Source organism: Gasterosteus aculeatus, chromosome 4 (genome assembly GCF_964276395.1).
Source record: "Gasterosteus aculeatus chromosome 4, fGasAcu3.hap1.1, whole genome shotgun sequence".
NCBI classification, from domain to species: domain Eukaryota; kingdom Metazoa; phylum Chordata; class Actinopteri; order Perciformes; family Gasterosteidae; genus Gasterosteus; species Gasterosteus aculeatus.
In genome coordinates, this window is record NC_135691.1 from 18,034,270 (window position 1) to 18,059,553 (window position 25,284).

Consider the following 25,284-nt stretch of genomic DNA (forward strand, 5'->3'; position numbering starts at 1 on the left):
AAAAACAAGACAGTCGTTTCATACGCATTTACAAGTTTAATGACATTATTAAATACAAAAAGAATAGGGCTGCTTCTTGATATGCATCCTTTCATAGAATACAGTGACCAGCTGCTCATTGATCCAATTGGCTAAACACAAAGCTTCAACTGTAAAACCTATAAAAACCTCAAATAATAAAGAGCATTTGATATAATCTATCCTTCCACTTTACTCGTTAAAGAAATAGGGTGTCACAGGGCTTTGAGTTAGCAGAACGGAAACCCCTCAGATCATATCCGTCCACGTGAAGGGTCTGTCTCTGCCACATCTATCCAACCAGACCTCTGGTCCCAACGTCTTCTACTGCAGAGGTTGCTTCAGCTCAAACAGTCCAGTTCCACCTTTGACCACCTTCCCCGTAACGATGCAGGCTGATGGAGATACCAGCTGGTCGTGTGAACCTGAAAGAGAAAAGGAAATGCAGCCGTGAAGCAAAAACCACCAAGGGAACCGAAACAGCAGCAACCACCGCCTTGAATTACACTGTGTGCACAATTATTGAGAAAGCTGGATTGAGGATTATTTTTTATTATTGAACAACTACAGTGCTCTCGGTCAATCCAAAATAACCCCAAATCTGAATATTTAAGAAAGTAAACTTTGGGCTTTCTAAGACGAATATATAACATCTCCTGTTTAAGGCTCCACACGTTCTCCGTAGGGTTAAGGTCAGGTGAGCAGGTGAGCTGTGAATTTGCTTCTTTTTTTCTTGCGACCCTTTTGACTATTTGCAACAAAACGTTTGATTGTTCTGTGATCACGCCCAACATCTTGGGTGCTGCTTCCCTCTGGAAAACCTTTTACAATTTCTGACTTTCCAGAGTCAGTTGGATCTCTTTTTTGGCCCATTTTGCCCGATCTTATAATGATGCACACCGTGATATAGGGTGTTGATCTCCTTAGGCCACACCTTCCCTCATTACACAAATATGCTTATATCCAATTAGCACTCAAGTTTAAACAGCGTGGAGTTGGGATATATGCATAAAAATGATGATATGGTCAAAATACTCACTTGGCCAATAATAGTGCACACAGTGTAATAATCCTGCAAAACGGAATAATTACACTTTCTTTTTAGCTGGACGCCACTCTGCTTCAGAAAGTGGAATGTTTAATTTCTCTTACAGGTCACTTAGCGTGCAGATATACCGTATACATGCACACGGATCAGAGTTTACCCTGTGACCCACGCACATGGCTATGGCTGACCAGGGTTTTGCTTTTAAGAACTTGCAGCAATGCGGAGTACAGTAAGTGCAGGACACGTTACAATGGCTCCATTGTCACACATCTCTCATCCTCACTCAAAAGAAAATCATTATCTTCTGTGTCCTCACCCAGCATGGTTGCCTGTTTGAGGAATTTGTAGCTGGTCTCGAAGGTCATCTGCTGCAAAGGGGAGGAGTTGGATTGGATGGCGTGCCGGTTCAGAGGCTTGTACACGCCTTCAAAACACATGTAATCTGCTACCAGGGACAGATGTCTGGGGTCCACCTCGATACCTGCACACGGAAACAGAACAACAAAACCTGAGTGTGCCTGGCAGCCACAGGGTCCGCTACCCGCTTCTGACTGTGTGCGAGCACATACCATAGACGGCAAAGACGTCTTTAATCTCCTTCTCTATGACCTTCAGACCCACTTCAATCCCATATGTTTTAGCCATGGCGTGAACCTCATTGGAGTACAGTCTGTTGATGTCCAAGATCTGGAGGGAAAATATAGTTGCATCGTTAAGATCATCACCACCATCCCAAGCTGAATGAACATAAGAAATCTGTGACACTTCATAATTTAATGAGGTCCTATTCAATGATACTTTTGGGCAATCAGACCAACCAACGGACTATAGACCAACACACTTTAATAGTCGCGAGTCCGTGTCTGCAAACATCCTTTTTAAACAGTTGAAATGGAAGTAGAAGCCAACCGCTTTTCTTTTTTGGTTCCCCTCTTGATTGTTCTCTGCGCACTCTGTCCCTCACCCTTAAAACTACAGTCTCATTTAGAAGTGAGAAGTGCCTTTCATACATCACTGTGGTTGAACATTTCGTGCAGGTTGATGCCCTCCGTGTTGAGCACCGTCTCCTTCTCTCCGCGCTTCGTCGTGGCCTCGCCCAGCAGGCAGCGCGTCAAGCCTTTGGTCTCCGCGATGACGGCGTTGTGGGCCAGCGTCCCAAGAACCGCAGTCAGGTCAAAGTGTACGTTGCTCACTGGCAGGACCAGGCACACCTATGACCGGGTGGGGGGGGACACACCAGGGGTGGATAAAGGGAATCGAGGTCACTGCACTGTTTAAAGGCCAGTGGCCAGCCAAAGTGCTTTACAGGATAAAAACAATCAGCATCAATAAAACAATACAAGCAAAGGTAAAAACAAGAAAAAAAACAGTAAAAACAGTAAAAGGCAAACAAATAAAAGATCCAATGCAGGTGAATTAACTCAGCCAAAGGCCAAGGCCACCAAACAAGTGAGTCTTAAGGAGAGTTTTCCTTTTCGATCTCCTTTTGTTTTAAGGAACGACCGAGGAACGTTCAGAACCAGCTGGTCAGCTGACCTCAGGGCTCTGGAGGGTTGATGTATATTAATAAGGCTGGATAAATAATGTAGTGTAATGTAATGCAGAGACTTAAAAACAAATAAAGATTCTTAAAATCAATTCTGAACCTAACCGGAAGCCAGTGGAGAGAGGAAAGCACTGGCGTTATGTGCCCATGCTTCTTCGTCCCGGTCAGGAGACGGGCTGCTGCATTCTGCACAAGCTGTAGACGGTTGAGTTCAGACTGGCCAATACCGACATACAAGGAGTTGCAATAGTCCAAGCGCGAAGATATAAAAGCATGCATGACTTTTTCGAGGTCAGCCCTGTTTAGATAGGTTTGACTTTGGCTAGAAGCCAAAGCTGGAAGAAGCTAGCCTTAACCACAGAGCTAACCTGCTTGTCCAATTTAAACGCCCCATCCATACACCTCCTCCGCACCAAGGTTTCTGTCCTGGGAACCTATGTAAGGTGTTGGTGGGCCAAGGGACCTGGCAAGGACCTGGACCAAGTCAGGGCAACCAAATAGCACAATCTCTGTTTTGTTTTCATTTAGTTTTAAGAAGTTTAGGTCCATCCATGTTTTAATGTCCGTCATACAATTAAACACAGCATGAAGGGATTCCTTGGAGGGGGCCTTTTGTGGCAAGTACACCTGCACATCATCAGCAAAGCAATGGAAAGGGATTCCATGCTTCGTAAATATCGATCCCAGGGGTAGCATATACAAGGAGAACAGTAGAGGGCCTAGAACTGACCCCTGGGGGACTCTGCAGGTCAGAGGAGCCACTGAGGAGAAAAACCTCCCCAATTGTACACAGAAGGATCTATCTGCAAGGTAGGATTAAAACCACTCTAGAGCAGAACCTCTAATGCCCACACATTGCTCCAGGCGGGACAAGAGGATAGTGTCGAATGCTGCTGTGAGATCTAATAGCATTAAAAAGGCAGAGTTACCAGAATCAAGGTTTAAAAGAAGAGTATTAAAAACTTTTAAAAGAGTTGTTGTGGGGCTGTGAAGAGGCTTAAAACCAGATTGAAACTGTTCACCAATGTTTGCACGACCTAGGAATTCTTGCAATTGGTTAAAAACAACTTTCTCCAGTGTGTCACTCAAAGCGTTTCCGAGATACCCAGAGGAGGATTAGATGGACGTGAGGTAGAAGTGACGTGTTTGACCACAAAAATCAAATCAGGAAATCCAAATGGGAAGAAGTTCCTGGGAACAGATATGATGGAAAACGTAGTCCTCTGCAATTGATTCATCACAAGTTGTATGAGAAAGCAGCAGTAAACCTTGTTGCAATGAGAAAAAACGAAAACCTGATTTTTGGCGGGTGAAACTAGCTGTGCACTAGAGGGATGAATATTTAGAAAATATAGTCTGGCTCGGTCACATCAGTGCGATAAGGCATTGAACATTCCATATTTAAAATATCTTAATAAGTAGTGAAGTCAACATCTGCTTCCCATGATGTAGAACCTCGGTTCCCAAACAGCGCTTGTTTGTTTGAGCGAGTATATTTATCTGTTGATGCCTGAGTTTAATAAAGGCAGGCTATTTATTAAAAAAAACGTTTGTGAATGTGTCATTATTATGAACAGCTGAGGCATTGACTCCGTTGGGGTCGGGTTCGGATGAAATAGTTTAAAGGCTGTCGGACTCGGGCCCAACTCTGTCGGACGCGGGCCGGGCTCGGACAGAAAAAGTGGGGCCGGTCGATGCTCTATTGTGCACACAGTGTTTTTGCCTTCACAACCCCGAGCAGCCTTCGTCCCCTCGTGCACACTCACCTCACACCAGAGCTCATGCTCCTGATCGTAGCAGTATTTCTCTATCGCCGAGTTGGACTCCAGGACCAAGTTGGTCCTCATCTGATCCAGCGTCTCGTCTCCTTCCACACTTCTTGCTTTTTTTTCCCGTCCACACGACCGTTTACCCCTCGGCCTTGCAGACTTTGGCTGGGACACCTTCGCAGCGTCCATTTCACGCTCCTCCTCTTTCTCCACCAACGACTCCCCCCTCTCCTCCTCTTCCTCCCCCATGTCTTCCATATCCTCGGCATCGTCAGCTCCGTCCTCTTCCTCGCTCTCGTAGTCCACCTGGGGAGTGGGAACAGAGTCGGGTGTTAATGGTTTTGAAATAAATGGGTGGTCATCTCTTTGTAATCCCACAACCCGCCACTGCGATGGAAAAGCAGGTTCCAAAACTACACTGATCCGTGCCAGAAGCATTATGGTCAGATTTACATCTTTCCAACAGTCTTGAACTCAAGCGCGACGAACGGCATCAAAAACATTTTATTCTAGATGAATCATTGAAAATATCTCCCCAAAGTGTAAAATGTGACCGGAGCAAAAGACACACCCCAAAAATGCTGGGGTTTCCCCACTAGAACTCTAATGTAAGACTCAAGTGTTTGTTTGTCTCAATTGTGGAAGAGGGAAAGTTGAGTATGTGAGCTGTGACCCTTTCAAATCCCTCAGCAAATAGAGAAATCTCAACCATCGCCTCCTGTTTTTGAAAAGAGATACTTGGTACTTCAGTGCTCAGATTAAGAAATATAAGGAAAAGAAAACAAATCAAAGCAGCTGTCTGAGAACGGCTTGTAACATGCAATCTGTACCAACTCCAATTATTTAGGGCATTCATTGGTGCCGAAAAGGACTGCCAGACACCTGAACACCTGTTTACCGCTAGTTCTAGATTAGGAAAGGGACTCTAGATATTCCACTTGATGTACAAATATTCATCCAAGGATTCTTTTGCTTGAGGAGATAAACTCGGTCTGAACTAGTTTGTTGGGACGCTTTCCAATCGGGATCTATGAAAACCTTCAGGCATGGCATGGATAAATAATTAACCAGCAGTTCAATTCATTTCTGAGCTTTCCATACGCGGGGCACCGAGGGGTGGCTCTTCAACACGGAGTGTTCCAACATCTCCATACCTCCTCCTCCCGTTTGCCTTTCTGCTTGGCGTCTGTAGCGTCAGCGTCTCCTTCGTTCGCCTGGTCGTCCACAACCTCTCGCTCCACTTCGTCCCCCGCGTCATCCAACTGAGGAGTTTAACGCAACAAAAATAGTTTTCTTTAGATTTATATTTGTGTATTTTGGGGGAAAGAAATACATGTTTGGGTAGAAACATGCACAAAAGGAGTGAGTGGGCTGATCAAAACCCCACAGGCCATCCAATTAAAAAACAGACCCCTGCTGGCTCATCTGTTCCCTCGCCATCATGGTCTTTATCTCTGTAGGTGGCCTTCCTTGTTTCCACGGCGATTGAAGCCAGCTTGGCACTGCGCTTCTTGATGGAGTCGAGCAGCTGACGGAAGAAGCTGGGAGAATTTTGTTTTTTTTTTAGTATATCACATAAGACGCCATCATATATTTAATTTCCCACACACACACACCTAGTTTCCATGTAGTGGAGGATCTGTTTGGGCGATAGCAGCTTATCGTCACAGTAACGTTCTGGAGGCAGGAAGTGGAACGTTACTTGGAACGACCGCTGCTTTTGATGATTATTGATCCGAAGAGTTTCGATCACATCCACCCGCTGCAGCACCTGCTCCGATGCAGAGCGAGAGAGATTTTTAGCGAGTTCCTCTTTTTACTCCCCCCTTCAAAAGCATAGTTTGAGTCAAGTAGGCGGGTATCGCTTTCTGAACATCACAATGGGTTCCACGTTGACGGGAACAAGTACTAGCATCATAAAAAAGCCACCAAAGGATGCCAGAAGAGGAAATAAAATACGGAACGAAGAGATAACAGAAGAGCAGAAGTCAGAAAGCGGTGGAGAGAAGCAAACGCTTACCTCAGCCAAACAGACTCTGGTGAGTCTCTTGCGGAGCGTCTTGGCCCTCTTTAAGGCTTTCTTGGTGTTCAGCACCGGGACGCTCATCATGGGAGTTTTAATGTTGGAGCTGGCCACCATCAGGATCTCCCTCAGTCTGCGGGACAGGTGGACGTATACAGAGAGTGAGACGCCAGAGGACTAGTATTGCTGAAGGAAGGGCGCCGTGACCTCTGCACAGCTCCCAACTGTGCACATTTTAGACGGTGCCGCTGACACCACAAGATCTGCTTCACAGACAGACGCCTCCGTTGACATGTGACTCATCCCTGTGTGTGTGTGTCCCCTGCATAACGAGTTTGTCTGCATGAGGAGAGGAGACATACCGGGGTATTCCCAGAGTGACGTTCATCTCCCCTCTGCCGGCAAAGTGGAAGGTGTTGAGGGTCATCTGGGTGGAGGGCTCTCCGATGGACTGAGCCGCCAGGAGGCCCACCGCCTCGCCGGGATCACACAGCGCCCGCTGCCACTTGTAGTACAACAGCTGCCGGAGGCTGACGAGAGACACACACATATATATACGCACAGAGAGTTGAACGATGCCCCTAAGACCCAAACTGGCCTTCGCTTCAAGAAGTACTGTTGGCCCGTCCGGTACCTGTGGGTGTCCACGCTGTCTGGGCCCCTCCTTCCCTCGCTCTGGAGGTAACTCTCCGTGATGCCGTGGAAGTTCTCAGACACCGAGCCGAAGCAGATGTCGGGCTTCAACAAGCCCAGTGAGGGCTCGGGGCAGCGGGACGCCTTCCTGGTGTACTTGGTCCTGCTAGATTCGTCCAGGGAAAGCCACAGTCGGAAGAGCTGGAGGGAGCAAGCAGGGCGAGGTCAGGAGAAGGTCAAAGAGGCCGCAGAGACGGTGTGTCTACGTCCAAGAAAGGGTCATCTTTGCTACGGTTTGATACCTCTGACTCAGCATTATTTCTGCAGTAGACATCTACATTGGTTCGTTCTTCGGTTTGCTTCAGTTTGGGCAACTTCTTCTGGGAAAACAGCAAGAACGCTCCTGGCAGAAAAATACAGATACCCAAATATAAGACGAGAAATATTCACACGGTATTCAACATTTTGTCCAGGTCCTTGATTCCCCTGATTCAATTATAGAACTTCTACTGAACCAGAACGGGGATTTCAGGCCTGCTTTATTGAATCCCAAACTCCAAATCAGAAGAATATAAACTACCAAACATCCAGTATAATCTAAAAACACATGACGCGGATATCAGAGTAATAAATCAGTCACCGTAAATGACTGAAACTTGAATAGGGGATAAAATATTCAACGCCAGTGGCAAATCAAACTCTGTGACCTACCTCTGCGCGGACACGCCCTCTCTCTCTTTTCTCTCCAGCGCTTGATGGAGGCAAAGTGTTGATGGGCGGCCTTCGGGTCCAGACTTGCCAGAACCTTGTCCAGGCCCTGGGACCTCTTGATCACCTGACAAGAACGAGGGTTGGGGGGCGGAAACCATCTATTATCTATTTAGACAATGCTGAATAATGTTTAGTGTTTAAAATTTAATGGACAAAGAGAGGTCAACGAAAAATACTTTTTAGCAGTATTCTACATTATGGTTTGATACTATGGAAGTTTTCTTATTATTAACAACATAAGATTGGAAGTGTTTTAATTGAGAGACAGTTTGACAGACAGGGCTCCCCCCTGCTTCCAGTCTTTACCGGGATCCAACACAATCTCATCTCATCTGAGCTGGTTAAAACGCTCCTCTCTGAGGAGGTGGAACTCCACAGACGTGCGTCGTAAGGACAGAAGTCCTCTCTTATGTGGTTGGGCCTCGTTTAAACGCGCTCGTGGTTAGCATGAACAACTGCTGCATTATTCCTCCAAACAAAAACAAAAGGACTGTAAAAAAGAAAACAGCAGGTGTATCTCATGCCCATAAAAAGGTGATCGTAACCATGGTCTAGTCTATTATGGACTACGTTATTATCTTTATTGGGGTAGGAAGGTCTTTAATCAGTCAACTATCAGCTACAGCATCAGCTCTGATGCGCCTGTAACACTCAGCTCAAGGAAAATATGAGAACTAACATTTTCCCTTTTCTTGGCCAGCTGTTTTATATGTTGCGTGGGAACCCGAGCTTTATGCAAAGCTAAGCTAAAAGCCTCGTGGCTCAATGCCTGACGCAGAGGTTAGCGCTCAATGTTTTCATCAAACCACTGGACGCAAAGACAATTCAAAACATTTCCAAAATGTTAAACTCTTTTGAAAGGGGATTTATGATCTAGAACTTAAAATATAAATATCTGCAGCAGGAAATGAAGTCATCGAGGTGTTGACTGGTGCATACAAACAAAGCCCCAGAAAGTTACAGGAAATTACAAAGACGAAATAAAAATTGAAATGAATTCGGCCTGTGGGGACATCCCACGCTGCAAAACCTGCAGGGACCCACGGATTGTGAACCTGGGGCTGAAAATTATTATTATTTATTTTTCTTTTATTGTAATTTATGATGTTTTGTCATATTTCTTGTAACTTCTTTGAAACTGAAAAAAAAAAAAAGATTTATTTGAGACAACCATGTATATTAACAGAGCTCACAGCTGCAACAGCTTTAAAATGGCTGTTTGGGCGGACAAACATTCATATCACTGTATTTTCGGATTCCGACGGTATTTGTAGTATTCGTAAGGAATTTTGAAACCGTATACCGGCCAGCCATAGCTGTGGCTAGGAAGTATTTCGGCCCATGCCAACTGATGTTTGTGTGTAGTACATATCTATCCCCAGTGGGCATGATGGAGCACCCTGGGGCCCATGAACTACACCTTCACTGTAGCAGCCATTTTGGCCAGTGGCTTCCACAGAGGAGGAAGCACTGAATTTGACACGGCTGCGATCTTTCTACATCTTGACAGTGTCAACTGGTCCCCATCGACTTAGCTGCACTTTCAGGTTAAAGTCGGCTTTAAACCCCAACGGCAGAAGGTCACTAACAGGCGGACCGCGTTGCGGATCTGGACCCAGGAGGCGTCTTGGCTTGGTTTGTACCTCGTAGTTTTCCTCTATGAAAGAGAACTGCCTTTGTTGCAGGAACGGCGTCTTGGGGATGTCCAGGCCGTCTTCACCATACAGGAACTGCACCACGGATCCATCGCTGTCCCTCACAGTCAGATCGTACTGCACTACCAGGCCCTCCAGATGCTTTATAACACATCTGCAGGAGAGAGAGGGAAAGGCAAGGTCAGCAGGAGGAGAGGACAGAGCATCCTCGGATCTAATCTCTAATCTTCAAAGTGATAAAGGAGTGGACAAGCGACGCTGATCAAGTAAGACCCAGATCATGTGTGTGTGGCAGCTGTGAAGTAACAGTTCTGAGCACCAGTTCAGCTCACGCCACCCAATGTTTGTGTGTAGTACATATCTATCCCCAGTGGGCATGATGGAGCACCCTGGGGCCCATGAACTACACCTTCACTGTAGCAGCCGTTTTGGCCAGTGGCTTCCACAGAGGAGGAAGCACTGAATTTGACACGGCTGCAGTTTCAGCTGGTATGAAAAACATGTGTTACCAAATTAGTTGTACAAGTACTAGAGTGTACAAGTACATAGTTTGGGCTGCATCTACACTACTACGTTTTAAAACCTACATGTCTTGCTACGTGGACGAAGTAATGTGGATGTAGCTGGGTCGTATAGACTCGGGGGGAGGGGGGTGGGGTTTAGTTCTATTGTGTCTTCCTTAGCTTCGGGGCCCAAACAGCTGAGCTGAAAGCGAGCTCACTGGATGTGGCAGTTAGACAGCATTTTGTTGCTGTAGTTAAATGCTGCTGGGCACAAATAAACTTGGGTTGAAGCTCAATGAAGGTCAAAGTTTTAACAATGGCATTTCCTTCAGATGAAGATTTGAAAATACCATTTTGTCATACCACGAGTCTGCTTGACACTAAAGTAGTCTTTGTCTCTTGAATAAAGGGAGCCAACGGATCTTTCTACTAAATCTATTTAGCTAAATAAAGTATATGACTTACAGGTTGGTCATTTCAGCAAACTGTGCTTTGATAGCAGTTGACATGTTTTAGAAAGCAAACGTATGGGTTGAATGCAGCCCAACTGTCACAAACTGTGGTCGCAAGACACAACGATGTAGATCATAGGTGGAAAGCATTTGATGTAAATTGAACCGCACCCACATCCTTCAGGGCCCAGATGTGATCAGGAAAAAAAAGCATTCGTGCAATGATGAAAGCTAGCAAACCAGATCTGCAAGTGCTGCATTTGTTCTGCACGGTCTTTTTTTAACTTCTGAGAGAGAGAGAGAGAGGTTGAATGACTGACTGACATCCCACCGGTCACTTCCTTCACACTCCACATGCACTTTATTTAACTTTTAACACTTTTTAACTTGTATTCCTTTATTTTAAATCTACACACAGCCTTATATTCTGACCCATATAATTATATTTTATTCCTCTTATCTGTGTCGTCTTATCTGTCTTGTTGTCCATTGTTTCTCAATATCATTGTGTGTCTAACATAGTTTTTTAATGAATATTTCCTCATTTCTGATGGGACTTTAATGCCTTTGCAGACAATACTTTCTCGGTCAGAAGTCAGGTTAACGTTACCTCTGCAGGTATCCCGATCTAGATGTTTTTACAGCCGTGTCCACCAGTCCCTCTCTGCCGGCCATACAGTGAAAGAAAAACTCCTGAATGCAACGACAATAGACAAGGAAAAGAGAAGAAAATAAGTCACACAGAAACAAGACAGAAAGAATTAGTTGATTTTTACCATTTTTACATTATAGGTAATTTAGCTGACGCTTTTATCCAAAGTGACTTACATTGCATTTTTAACCCATGGCTTTTACATTTTTGCCCAGGGAGCAATTAGGGGTTAGGTGTCTTGCTCAGGGACACTTCGACATGGGACATGGAGCAAGCCGGGGCTCAAACCGCCAACCTTGCGGTTCCCTGGGCTCCCTCTGTACCCCTGCGCCACCACGACCATTTCATTCACTAAGTGGGTGAGTCATGATGAGACATGAAATTAAATTCTGGCAGGCTCACCAGGGAGGTGTGCTCTGCATGCATGCTCAAGATCAAACCAGCAGTTAATAATACGGCCACATGAAAAGCTCTCACAGTCCCACAGCAAACCCCCCCATCAACATCTACAGGAAGGCGACTCGGTGTGATCGCTGCCTAACAACCATAATCTCCTCAAAGGAGATCTGATTAATAACAGGTTTCTCTGGCGGGGAAAGACGTTGAGAACCACTGCTCCCCACAACGTGTACCTGTGGCTTGATGCCTGTGAGAAACCTTCCAGAAACAAAGCCCCCAGCACCGGGGGCGGGGTCATATGGCTGGAAGCACGGCAAGGACTTCCCAGAGGGCATCAGAGGAGGCCTACGGCCCTCCAGCTCGATCTGGCCCAGTAGACATGAAATCTGAGAAAACGCACAGGCAAACACAAACACACATGTCGTTTGTATTCTAATAGGCCGCCGTTCATCAGGTTTTATTGTAGTGCGTGGGAGGTACCTGCATGGTGTTTACAGTAGATCCCTTGGCTCCTGATTGGACCATCAGTTGGAGATTGTTGTCAGGGAAAGAGGTGTGGAGTCCAACGGGCATGCATACCTGCAAACACACAAACACAGCAGTCAAACAATGTTGCAGAGAAGCAACAAACCCACTGAACCTGTTGTCCGAGGCGCTGCAGAAACACCTGTTGTTGCCTCGGTTTAAATGAACCTGTTCAACATTATTTAAAAATGAGCACCACTAAATAGATATCTGGACCCGCATGCTAACCAGCTGACAGTAGATGTAAGGGAGACGCTAGACTCATGTAGGAGCCAATGTAACGAATAGATTAAAAAGGGGACACGTATTTCTCACGGCTGCTATATCTGCTTTAGGTCGTAACGATCACAAAACTTTAGGTAAATAGTTTGATTTCTCCCGTTCGATAGCTTGTCATTGCGGCTTTCAAACTCAAAAGGCCCGAGCAAGGCCAAAAGAAAGCTTTGGTGACGCTTGGGAAAAGTGTCAAGGGGGACAACGCATGTAATTGGAAGAATCGGGTCATTCAAAATGCACTTTAAAAAGGCTAAATATTGGGCAGATGTAAAGCGCACATGCGTTTAATTATCAAATCCTGCTTGTTCACTTTCTGAAGATGTTTGCACTGTGAATTCTGCTTTTGAATAAAAGGGATGGCAATTAATGCTTGTTTTTTTATCCAGTTCATTGAAAAAGAAAAAAAATCGACAGATTATTCAAATGATTGTTAGTTATCACAAAATTGTTAGCAGCCGTAGTGGAAACGCAGTGCCGCTCCATCCAGCAGCAGTGTCATAATGCAATGCTGGTTGACATTTATACCATCAGTTAGGCAGCGGTTGTATTTTGTTGCAGGTGGGAAATGCCGCTGGGCTCAAAGGATTTTTTTTATATAGCAGAGCTGCCAGAAAGTGCGACAGCTTCTAAGTGTGCTGAAGACAACCCATGTGCTTCTATTCCATTTCTCTATGCTGCTATGGTGCCGTTAGGACTGAGAGAGTGCATCAGCCATCATGTGCTGTATTGAATGCCAGCAGTAGTTGTAGTAAGAGTGATGATGGCGTTTCCAGAGCACTGGCGGGTTACCTTGTTGATTTCGTTGTTCACTTGGTTGGCCACCTCTTTGAACTTGTGGTCGGCCATGCTGAAGTCACTCTGGTCCGGGTTGAGGTGGGCATCCTGCCAGCGGCTCTGGGCGTCTCCACGGTCCACGTTAGTGGGCAGGTTGAAGGCTAGCTGGAGGGCCTTGGATACGGAAAGATACGAGCACTACATATGAGTTTTGGTTCCTTGCTTAGCTGTCCGGCACACACATGTTGTTCCTCGGGCCGCAGCAGCAAGAGGGGGGAAGTTCTTTAAATAAAACAAAACAATGTGCACTGCCAGTGCCACCAAGTGGCCAAAACAAGCGGCCATTACCAGTGTACTGTATGGTTGGAATTGAAGCAACAATATGTAGAAATAAGACTAATTTAGCCCCACCCCCATGGCAGTGTGAACAAAGACTATCAGCTCCTTCTTACAAATCCAGCATGGACGCACAAAGCAACAGTTGGACTCTACCAGCGGTCAGAGAACATGCAGAACCGTTTCAGATGTTTATAAGACTCGGTGATCAAAAGAGGAAAGCGCTGTTGTCCAAAACATTACAAAATAAGTAGCACTCTTTACTGCATGTTTGTGTGTAGTACGTATTTATCCCCAGTGGGCATGATGGAGCACCCTGGGGCCCATGAACTACACCTTCACTGTAGCAGCCATTTTGGCCAGTGACTTCCACAGAGGAGGAAGCACTGAATTTGACACGGCTGCATTTTATTTTTATGTTTTCTCTGCTCTGCTGCATCAACTCTCACCTTGCTGCCTATCTGCAGGGATGCTTGAATGATTTCTTTCCTCTGCTTGTTGGCGCCTGGTTTCACAAGGATGTCCTCCACACCTGGACACAAACGCAAAAATGGCTTGTACACGCAGACGGACACGATGGCTGCCAGTGACGCGTCTCTGAGGACGTGTTCATTAGCTGTGCCGTACCCAGGGTAAAGCCTCTGTACAGCTGCAGGTACGCGGTGAAGAGACGTGCCAGACAGCTGAGCAGCTTGCCACTGGTCTGCCCTCCGTACAGCTCGTAGCAGCAGTGCACCAGGCCGTAGGCAGAGGAGCCGTAGTGGGCTTTGTCCAGAACCCCCACCAACAGCTCGCCCTGACGGATCACCACCTGGGGAAGAAGGGTTAACACATATCATCTGGTGTGAAGTCTTTGAATCGAGCCAGACCCACGTGGGATAGAGCGCCAGCTTCCCTGCCCAGTAAAAATGTGTAGAGGGATAAATGACGCTCCGCTCTGGGGGTGAAGGGCAAAAGTGACCCCCACCCCCTCCCATGAAATCAGACCCTCAAAAAGGAAGGGAATGTTTTGAAAGAGACAGACACATCCGCTAAGCGTTTAGCATTCAAGTTGCTTTGGTTGAAAACCCATAAAGAGTGATAATGTGATTCGAGCGCTTGGTAGCTCTGGGAAGGTTTGTCTGACAGAAATGTAACTTATATCAGCGGATTCAGGGTGGAATTGCGGAACCCGGAAATTTGCATATGATATTTTATAACTGCTTTAATAGGGTTCACGGCAGCTCAGAGTAAAGTAGTCACAGAGCGGGAGACTTAACAATTAAGCTCTGACAAGACTCCAAAAACTATCTCTCTGGATTCTCATATGGGTGATTCAGATTATCGGCATTTTCAGGCTGGTTTGGTTGATTTTGAGCTGCCTCGTAGTAATACTAGTCACTCTAAGAGGTTGGATGGAGATAAACCTCAACAATTCCACCTGGTGTGGGTGCTAGACAGGACCTCTGTACGGTAGCAACACCCCTCAATCTGTGCTGCACAGACGCTCGCTCAGTGCAGCGCGGCACACGCATTCAGGATATTCTGTCTTCATGGCACTACTGTAGGTGGAAGTGGAGACGCATCGCCCGTCTATATATACCGTCTATGTTTGGCACATGTCTTGTGTGTCTGTGCGCGTGTCTATACCTGTGAGTCACACATGCTGTCAGGGCTGTATCCCGGAGCAGCCCGTGGTGGGACTTGGATCCATGCTTTGCTGGGGATTTTCGATTTACCAGTCAGGTTGAGAGGCACAGCCTTCTGGGGGATTACATTCAGCAGGAGCGTCGACACGACCTGCAGCAATCACCAAAGCACAAGAGGAGTCCGCAGAGGCATTACAGCCATGTGCATCATGAAAAAACACATTCAAGTTGTTTATATTTGGTCGTCCTGGTGATTGAGCTCTGACTTTCATCATTCTGGAAGACGTTAGAGGCAAACTAACTAATCCCGCTACCCATCAGCCGGCCCGGCCAGGACGGCGGTCGGGGATCTCGCCATGCGCATGATCCTCCCGGCCAAAGAGGCAGACCTGTAGTCTGGAGGTACCGACGGTGATTCAGGTTGACTGGGTGGATGGTTGTTGTTGTTTTAAGTGAGATTTTAAAGTTCGTTGTGTTGCCTTTTTTCCTCCCCACGGATTTTAAACAAAGTCGACGTACCGGCTCGTTCAGGTTATCCGCTCTCTGCTCTCATTCAGCTTAAAGCCAAAATGTTCCATTTGGACTTGTTTAAAGCCAAAATGTTCCATTTGGACTTGTTTATCCTAACCAGCTGTAGATGTCATGAAAACCACACTTTGTCACACGGCGGGTTCACACTCACTACTCCTGTGGGTGTCCGCTCTGCGTGTGTGTGATCGCACTCATTTCCAGATATTGAGCGATAAGTCATTATATGGATTATCACGACAGGCCTAACTACCATAATGATCGGTGATCTCGTCATATCGCACAACTTAGCTCACAAGTTCAGTTACCTGCTTTCCTGTCCAGAGCTGCTGGGGTTTGAGGATGGCCGGCGGCAGCAGCTCGACTCGGCCGGGTTTGTCAGTGAGTCCTCGGTACACCAACTCGATGTACTGGACTCGGGTGAAGAAACAACCTCGTATGGTCATCCTCGTACCAGACACCATGTGGTCCTGGATCAAACCCGCTAGAGGTTTACCATCCTAAGGAGGGAGAGAAACACACGTGTTGACCGCTGTGCGCTTAGAATACTGTGTAGGGCACTAAAAGTGAGCGGCCTGCTACTACCTCTGGTAAACACTGATTCCCAGCATCAGCAGCGCTGGTAACGCCGTGTTAACGCGTGTGTTGTTGACATAGGAAGACGGGAGCTGTTCGGGCAGGGAAGCACCGCTGGACAGATTTAGTGCGTGACTGGTGTGGTTAACGTGTTATTATTATAAAGAGCCTGTTTACATGGACAGGACAATACTACCTTTCGCTTGATCTGATCAGTTTGTTACAAGTCTCGCTCAAGGAAAATCCTGTGGTGACTTGTAGCCATAAGACAATATGGGAAGTGGGAGTGAGAGTTAAGAAGAGTCCTGGGAGTAGTTTGCAGAGTGGGAGTAAAACAAGCGTTACCTAGTGGTGTCTGCTAGATTTTCAATGTCGTGGCTGAATACTTGGTTCAGTAACATGGATGAGGACCAACTCCCTCAGTTTTGTAAATGGGGTCATTGTTGGAGGCAGCTTAAGTAGCCCGATTTATCGGTATTTATTTATATTCATTCATTGACCCCAAAAAGGGCTGCCGGCCAGCTGATCAGCTGTTCACTGGCCGACTCGCTCTCTATTGTTGCCACCAGAGTTTTCTGATCTAACTTTTCAAAACCAAAACCCCCCTAAACACACACAGGTCCTCTCTTGGGAGAGAGTTGTGCTGGTGCATCTCTGGTCTCTCGTTGTTCCTCCTTTCCGTGTTTACAGTTTATTCTTGCTCTACCCAGCATGCAGTAATTAATTGGGTCATTTTGTAAGTGTACAATTATTAGTGTTAAAAATATTATTATTATTATTATTACAAATAAACAATTTGTAACAGTTGCTTGCAGAAGATCAGTTGTTGTGGCTGTACACCGACGGTGTGTGAAAATGTGTGTGTATGTTTTGAATTTTGAAACCGTATACCGGCCAGCCATAGCTGTGGCTAGGAAGTATTTCGGCCCATGCCAACTGATGTTTGTGTGTAGGACATATCTATCCCCAGTGGGCATGATGGAGCACCCTGGGGCCCATGAACTACACCTTCACTGTAGCAGCCATTTTGGCCAGTTGCTTCCACAGAGGAGGAAGCACTGAATTTGACACGGCTGCAGTTTCAGCTGGTACCTAATGAGGATGTAACTAACTAAACTAACTATAACCTGATACTGGAGATTTTCGTAATAGGGGAAAAAAACAACTTGAAACGTCTGTCTTGTTCTACAATAAACAGTATAATAGAGACTCGAGAAACTAAACCAAGGTTAGGAAAGACATACATGCACGATATCAAACTGATTTAGCAGAGAAAACCGATTAAAGAGACAAATACTGACCTTGGGGACGAGGTACTGCTGGTCGGTGCCGACTAACGTGTAGGCCTCTGCTCTGGCCAGCTCACTTTGAGGGAAGTGCGCATTCATTTCATCTCCATCAAAGTCGGCATTGTACGCCTTGCAGTTGGCATAGTGGAGCCTTAATACCTGCAGCATGAGAGTAGGATAAAGTACAATTTGTTATATTTCACAGGTTTATTCCAAACATGCTATAAAACCAAAGGCCTACCTTCTCTCCAGGTAAAATGCGGGCACAGTGAGCTTGTATGGAGGGTCTGTGCAGAGTTGGCTGTCTGTTGAGTAACAAAACATCTCCGTTCTTTATGTGGCGATTTACCTGGAGATACAAAAGGACAAGAGTCAAGGTCTACGTCTCTGACAATGACGGCTCAGCTCTCACCGCAACAACAGTTGCATACAATTGCACCGGACTTACGATCTTCATCGACATCTTGTGCGGGCCGGGAACGGGCGTCAGCAGTTGCTTGGCAACGACTTCTCTTTGTGTAAAGCTGGTGGCTGATAGGATGGTCCTCTTGCCGTCCTCGTTTATCACCATGGACGCACCAGGGTGGACGTTGGGTCCGTTGAGGACGGCCTGGCGAAGCTCCTTCACGTTCCATGGAGTGACGGGCTGTGGGTAGGTCAGCTTTGTGGCGAATACCTGCACAACAGAGTGAGAGACAGAAAGCTACTTTCACTCCGGAATCTAATTTTATAGCAGGTGACCTAGTCGGACAGAATGCGACTCGCCGCATCTTGTTTCAAAATTAGCCTCCTACAATGGTCTACTCCTATTCAAGCTCTGGCACCCTCTGAAAATAATCAGAAACAGTCAAGATGTACCATAGGTATTCCGATCTCATTGGTCTCGATGTACATGTCTGGACAGATGACAGATCGTGCGGCGTAGTCCACTCGTTTTCCCATCATGTGTTTCCGGAACAACCCGTCCTTCTTCTCCAAGATCTGGTGGCAAAGAGACGACAATTTAGCAACGGACTTTGTTCTTCTTAAATGGCAAAGAGGTCTTTCACATTGCTTGATGCTGATCTGCTTCACTGGGTCATGTGACCGGATGTTATGATTTGTTTATATTGTTATTATTATAACACATCCCTGTTATTTGTTGATGCAATGGCCTAGAGCGCATATGTCAAACTCCAGGTTAAATCCGGAATTATCTTTTGGCCCACGGGTTTAATATTTACGCCGGTATGTTGTGTATTATATATAGCTGCTATCCCATACCAGTCCACCGGAGGGCGCGGTGACCCACTGTGTGAGTGAGCGCATGCCACATGAAAATGACGGTGCACCATCCGAAAACACCCATCGACTGACGCCGACGCCTATGTTTTCAATGGTCTGGCCAACTTAAGGTCAAAGTGGGCATATCTGGCCCAAACCTAAGAATAGTTTGACCCCACTGGACTAGAGGCCGCTGGTAAAACACGGCATCCTGAGATTAAAGTCAAGTTGCACGTTGGCGTCGTCTGTGTATCGTCTACCTGTCGGATTCCAGGGTATTTCTCCATCATCATTTTGTCCATGTCGCTGTCAAAGACAACGTTGACGTGCGTCTGCAGGCGAACCCAGGTGTTGTAGAGTTTATCCGTTACCGTGAGTCCGGGGATACTTAACAGAAACGTCTGGTCCGTCTGTTCAGGAGCCTGGGAAAAGTTTTTTTAAATGATCTCTGCAGCTTGTCTTTATTATAGACACAGATTTTATAAAAGCGTAAGTGTGAGGACAAAGAGCAAATCAGCAACATTTAGCTCATCTTACCTCCTGCTCTTTCTGCGGCTGCTCTTCCTCCTCCTGAACCGGTTTCTCCTCTGCCATGAAAGCCAGAAGTTTCCTTAGGATCACACAGTCCTTCATGACAGCCTGCATGTTGATCGTCTGACCGTTTGTGAACATCTGTTCACCCAGTCGATTAATTGGACGATACCTGACAGAGAAAGGAGGAGGGGTGTGATGAGGTTAAATAATCTCCGCTAACATTAAATTGGTTTGTGAAAATATATTAATGTTTTAATGTTGTGACCCCTCGCAATGTTACGACTACAGTGCAGGTATATGTTGTTATTGCAAAGCTTTACTCTGGCGAGTCTGCTACTTGCTGTAAGTCTGTTTAGTTTATACTAAGGTTAGCCGCTACAACGCTGACTTTAAAGACAAGGCCGTCGCTCCGGCCATCGTGATACGTTTCTTTAAATGGGAATGTGCCTTCTACTTCGGGAATCTGGTCACTTCTCTGCTTGGATCTCACTGTACCTGGAAGGTGGGACCACTAGTAGCTCCAGGAAGAAGAGGTCTGGATAGAAACCTCCTTCTCTCGACATCGTCCTATCACCCAGCCCAGCAAACAGACAGTTTAAGAAGAAACCTGCAGGCAAGAGACTTGATTTATACACAGATTCACACACACACGTATGCAAACCTCTAGTTCTATATGCTCATCTACACATACATACCCACATATACAAGACACAAGCACAATTCATCCATTCATTTTTAATTTTCTATAGTCCAAAATCGCTAATTTGCCTCAGAGGGCGATACAGTCAGACATGGTACACATGCGACATCCTTAAAACCCTTTCATTGGGGAGAAATAAAAGGGGAGAAAGTTGGCGGTGTGCAGAATGAACAATATAAAAGATGTACAATACGTTCAATTCACACGACACAGATGATTCAAATAAACATATCATAGTCTTGAATTCCTCATATGCATTCATGAACAACTCCTGCACGTCTACCGTTAGAAAATCATGGTTTCGGTAATCGGCTCTTTCCCCTTTGGAACTCGGACATGCACGCACAATTATCCTGAAGACTGACGTCTGGTAACCAGGGTCGGGTACACAGAACCGGTACCAAAATGGCACCGGTTCCTAACGTACCGGAGCGCAACGCAGATTTCGGTGCTTGCTTTCAGTGCTTGCGTCGAAAAACTTTATTTACACACTCTGATGACTCTGTCCTCGCAAATTTGCCTTGGAAACAAAAAATAACCCGTTTTTAATATCAACCATTGTTTTGTGCTTTATCGGTTCAGGCACCGGTATCGGAAAAAAGCCAAACGATACCCATCCGTAGTCACGAGTGTTTACGCTCGGATCAGCCTTTGAGAAACCGAGATAACCGGACGTCAATCATCAGGTTAATTTGAGCTGGATAAAAGGACGTTTGATCGACTTAGTTGAGCCACGTACGAGGGACAGGGCTCAGGTCTACGCAGCGGTTGGTGTGCGGGGAGTTTTTGCGCCTACCTTCTTTCTCCCACAGCTGCGTGAGGTGTTCTCTAGCTGTGCTAGCTGTCAGGTACACTCTCTTTCCGGCCATCAGATCGTCTGCTGGAAGACAGAAACAGAACCTGGTTGATATTTATTTACACTCTGCGTGTGCATAAACGGGCCTCACAATGGGAGCCGTGTTTGTGGTTCAGAGTCGCAGGTGAAACACAGCATCCACAAAAACAGTCTCTTCCCCAGTTCATTACTTAGATGGTGACAATATGCTCATCTCCTCCAGCCAGCGTAACTGTTACACAATAATGAACGGCACATGTACAATAGGGCTGTCAAAATTGCTCCAAAATGACATTTGAATATTTCGCTTTTAAAACCCCCACATATATTCGAATTTATGTGTGTCATGTGTAGGCACGTCAATAACAGGGCAAATTAATACAACCAGACATAACTACTTGGGTAGGTAATTTATTGAAGTTTAAACATATTTCCTACACAAACATAAGTAAATGAACTAATGGCCAAAACCGCAGACCTTGGCCTCTCTCTCTCTCCCTCTCTCCCCGTCGCGCTCTCTTCGCAAAGCGGTTTAAATGAACGACAACAATGAACAAATGCAGAGTGCTGATCTTGTCCCACATACGTCAGGCTTTATTCAGTGATTGAAACACATTATTAACATTAATTGAAGTTTTACAGTATAGAACCGACATTGAACAGGCAAACTGCGCTGTAACTTTTCCTTGGCATGAAACGGCAAATAATCAAACCAGTGCATGAAGCTGTTGTAGCCATCTAGTCTATTTTATTCATGCAACATGCAGTCAGTAGTCAGGCGCGCGCCCACCCGCAAAGCAGACAGTCGCGCCGCTGTTGTGTTTTTTTACATATATATTAAAAAAAATATATATATATTAAAATTTAGAATATTCGTTGACAGCCCTAGTGTACAATATGAGCTGTTATTTTCTTAAAATATTACTCACCATTGCTTTTGGCAGTAGTCGGTACTCCTGATGGCATGGTGACAATCAGCTTGCTGTTGTGTTCACGGCGCACTGTAAACTTGCCGCTTCTGCACACACATTAAAGCATGAAATTAACAATTGGGAGCAATAGCTATGCAATCTATATTTTCAGGCTCTTACTAAAAGCAAATCATTGTTTGCATCAGCAAGGTGGACTTCATTATAAGCTTAATACTACACGAACACAGAGGACAACAGTGGGCATTTCCTCAGTTTCACTATGGTCACCAGTGTTTCTCCTACCATTATAACAGCGGACGTTCTACCTGCCCCCTAGAGTTGTAAACTACGGGGAAACACTGGTCTTATATATCAATTTGCTTCCAGTTGCCAGTGGGAGGTGCATATATATATGCAAGTATACAGAGCCTTATTGCTAAACATTACACGAGTCAGGTTTAATGCAGCAGCACTACCATCAAGTTACCTGCAGTAAGGGCACCTCCTACCCTTCATTTGGTTCCTCCAGAAGTTGTTTATCAAGCTGTTCTTCCTTTCAACAAGATGTTTGATCTGAAAATAAAAGCGAGGCCAGTGTGGCTCCGTGAGTACTGTAGTATATTCATGCATTTATATACTTCACATTATTTTGTGAGGTTAATTGATTTCAACAAAAAATATTGATAAAATCTTATATGAAGCAACTTTGTCCCCCGCATGGACTAGTGGTGTGACGGATCACCGCTCACGGTTTGGTGGTTTGGTTCACTTTTGAAACACGGATCAATGAGTATTTTTTTTCTTTAATAGTATTAAAGCAGTTTTACCGCTGACGTTCCTTGTATACTAACAAGTCCCTTAATTAATGTTGCACCGTGTATCGTACTAAAAAGGCACCTGTACGTTATAAAATGATTGGGATACTTCCATAAAACAGCGCGGTCGAAGCTGCTGTGCTGCCTGCACGCGTTGGCTGCAAGGAGACTCAGGGGAGACACACTCAGGAGTGTGGAGTAAAGGAAGACTGTTTTTAAGTAAAACTAAAGCAAATAGTTATTTTCTTTCAGTCTTTTGAACTTCTTTACTTAAAGAACAGAAAGAAAAGTTATATTTCAATCTTCCCCTTTTATTTGCAGATCCAATGATCCTGATCCGTGAGGTTTGCGATCCGTTGCACTCCTCATATTGACAAATGTATTGAATGCTGACTCTTGAAGCATCATTTTCAAAAAGTGAATGTGGGATTCTTTGTATTCTCATTATTTAAATCAATTTAAAACCCTATTGGCCCTTTTTATACAAAGTATTAAACCTAATTTCCATATAGTATATGTATTTATTCACACACAAGGACATGCCTTTTTATGCAATAGGGTTTTGTCATTTACAAATTTATCCATATTATGTAGCCGTTATAGTATTGTAATGGTTGTTAACTGGCTGTGTGCGTGTGGACTCACCGGTTTGCTGCTCTCTGAGCCCTCAGTGTTCACTCCAACTATCCTGTCCGTAAACTGCTTCAGCACCATCGCGATCTCGTCTCCAGTGGCTTTGGGATTCTCTTCCAGGTGCTAACACACACAAGTCAGCAAATTAATAAGTAAAGTCAAAACTGAGTATTCGACCAACACAATCCCAGTAAGTAAGCGATGCTATTCAACGCAACACCCAAAATATTAACATTCCTTCCTCCACATCAATGGATAAGTATCAATATGATGACCGATGGTTCATTTATTCAGTAGCGCGGAGTGTGAAAAGTGGTCGGTGACAGGATCCTTTGTCAGAACGGCACAAGGCGATCTCAGTTGGTATGTAGCGTTCATATGGAAGGTGCATCAGATCACGTGACCTGCCGTTCGGATGATGGAACACTAAAACAACAAAGGGACAAACGTACTGACCCGCATGCTACAGAACTTAAACAGGTAAAACCAGAACCTGTTCTCCAGTGACTAAATGACGTGAGTCGGAGGACGTACACTGGGAAACACAGAACTGGCACCAGTCGGTTATCAAAATATTGGCCAAATAACTCGTTTTTTCAGGCTTTATGAGCAAATACAGAATTCCTTTGTGTTCATTTCTAAAGCCGCATTAAGACACACATCACTTTATTTAAGACGCTGCTTGCAAGTCGCTGTGTTGTGCCTGATTCTCAATAAAGTTAGAAAAAAACATTTAGGGCAAACCCATGGACGTGAAGATACTCATTTAACGTTACATGGAATTTACATGAGGAGGAGGAGGCGGGTCAATGTCGCTAAATACCCAGCTGAGATCGGCTTGTGCCGTTCTGAAAAAGGATCCTACCACCGGCCACTTTTCGCACTGGGCGGCCCTCCATTTATTTGGGGGGGGGTTAAAGAATGCTGAAGCCTGTAAAACATCGCACCGACTAGTCTGAAAAGAGCGCTGTGAACTCACGTTGTTCAGAACCCCCTCTATTTGGTAGACCTCCTGCATGGACCCATGTTCCAATAACTTCAGCTGATTCAGCAGCAGGTGGATGGCAGATCGGGGACACGTTAACATGTGACACGAGAGACAGGAACCACGGATAAACAAGTAGAGTTTCTGGAGAAGGACAGTAGGGGGGAGGGAGAGTAAGGCATTCACAATATTAGAAACAATCACAAAGGCAGGGAGACTTAAACAAGCGTTTAGGCAAAGATTGAAAAGGTCACACTAATGTGTAGCGACTCCCCGGGCTGGTCCATCGATACCCGTATCCCATCATGTCACATAGAGGGGTAAACATGTGTGCACCCATGACACGCTTACATCAAAGAACAGCGGGTTGTACACAGGTAGGGGCAGCTCTACGTGTCCCAGGTGTCCTGGACAGTTGTTGAAGTCCTGGCAACAGGTGGAACACACCTGGAAAAAAACATCACACATTAAGCTTTACACACACACAGAGGTGCAACTACAGGAAGGAAGGGACGTGTCATCGCCTGTATGCGTTTCAGCGGAGGAGCAGATACCTCCTTGCTGTCCGCGGGCCCGAGGGCCAGATCGTACAGGCCGTTCAGGGCCACGTTCCCGACCCCATCGAGCAACCTGACGTTAGTGATCAACTTCACGCTCAGCTTCCTGGACGGGAGGAGGAGAATACACGATCAGAACCACTGCTTCAACAATTATACAGCATTCTTGACAAATGATTGGCTATTTCACTATTTCCCGGGGTAGCCGACATCTTCATCATATGCATGATCTTAGTATTTAGGCGGTCATGTGTCATCTTGATGGGCCTGTTTTACTGTACACGAGTCAAATGTACCGGTAACATTCACGTAACAACCACTGGCCAACACATGTGTATGCTGACATGGGTACGCATGTTGTTCTGAGGGCATGGTAGCTACTTTACAAGCCATCTCTTACCTTATCTCTTCGGCAGAGTACATGCCGAATGACATGCCCTCCAGTTGCCGCCATGGCAGTTCTTTAGCAAATAACATTTTGGAGAATTAGCCACACTTTAGGGTGCTTCTTGGTATAAATTCATGGCGTACAGTTGAACCACATGCGAAGCAAAAGTTGCTCCTGTGCCACACGTGGGACCGTCTGATCAAGCGTGGGATTGAGGGGGAGACGTGAATACGGTTGACTAAGCTTTTCCACAAAACTTAGA

At 45.6% G+C, this 25,284-nt stretch overlaps 1 protein-coding gene and 4 non-coding genes across 6 annotated transcripts; all 5 read right to left on the reverse strand.

Annotated features, from left to right (window-relative positions):
- Positions 1-16: 16 nt before the first annotated feature.
- polr1a (RNA polymerase I subunit A) lies at positions 17-25,219 on the reverse strand. Of its 2 annotated transcripts, none has more exons than XM_040174573.2 (37): positions 25,035-25,219; positions 24,632-24,740; positions 24,429-24,524; positions 24,072-24,221; positions 23,105-23,215; positions 22,132-22,217; positions 21,663-21,751; positions 20,695-20,775; positions 19,694-19,805; positions 19,202-19,367; positions 18,925-19,086; positions 18,260-18,382; positions 17,850-18,077; positions 17,643-17,750; positions 17,414-17,560; positions 15,845-16,036; positions 15,010-15,159; positions 14,008-14,191; positions 13,830-13,912; positions 13,060-13,218; positions 11,950-12,048; positions 11,703-11,855; positions 11,029-11,111; positions 9,452-9,617; positions 7,749-7,872; positions 7,340-7,440; positions 7,039-7,238; positions 6,767-6,934; positions 6,402-6,537; positions 5,998-6,152; positions 5,793-5,922; positions 5,536-5,643; positions 4,379-4,687; positions 2,077-2,277; positions 1,636-1,753; positions 1,383-1,547; positions 17-443 (listed from the first exon to the last, which is right to left on the reverse strand). In XM_040174573.2, the coding sequence occupies exons 1-37, from the start codon at positions 25,109-25,111 to the stop codon at positions 343-345; spliced, it is 5,130 nt and encodes a 1,709-aa protein (XP_040030507.2). In that variant the 5' UTR covers positions 25,112-25,219; the 3' UTR covers positions 17-342. The 2 variants fall into 2 exon arrangements, with proteins under 2 accessions (XP_040030507.2, XP_040030506.2); XM_040174572.2 differs by having other exon boundaries at positions 20,695-20,778.
- Positions 9,162-9,298, reverse strand: LOC120818534 (small nucleolar RNA SNORA5). Its single transcript, XR_005712178.2, has one exon. It is a non-coding gene; the product is annotated as a small nucleolar RNA SNORA5 (small nucleolar RNA).
- Positions 9,806-9,942, reverse strand: LOC120818533 (small nucleolar RNA SNORA5). The gene has a single exon (XR_005712177.1). It is a non-coding gene; the product is annotated as a small nucleolar RNA SNORA5 (small nucleolar RNA).
- Positions 13,650-13,786, reverse strand: LOC120818539 (small nucleolar RNA SNORA5). Its single transcript, XR_005712182.2, has one exon. It is a non-coding gene; the product is annotated as a small nucleolar RNA SNORA5 (small nucleolar RNA).
- LOC120818540 (small nucleolar RNA SNORA5) lies at positions 17,054-17,190 on the reverse strand. Its single transcript, XR_005712183.2, has one exon. It is a non-coding gene; the product is annotated as a small nucleolar RNA SNORA5 (small nucleolar RNA).
- Positions 25,220-25,284: the final 65 nt, after the last annotated feature.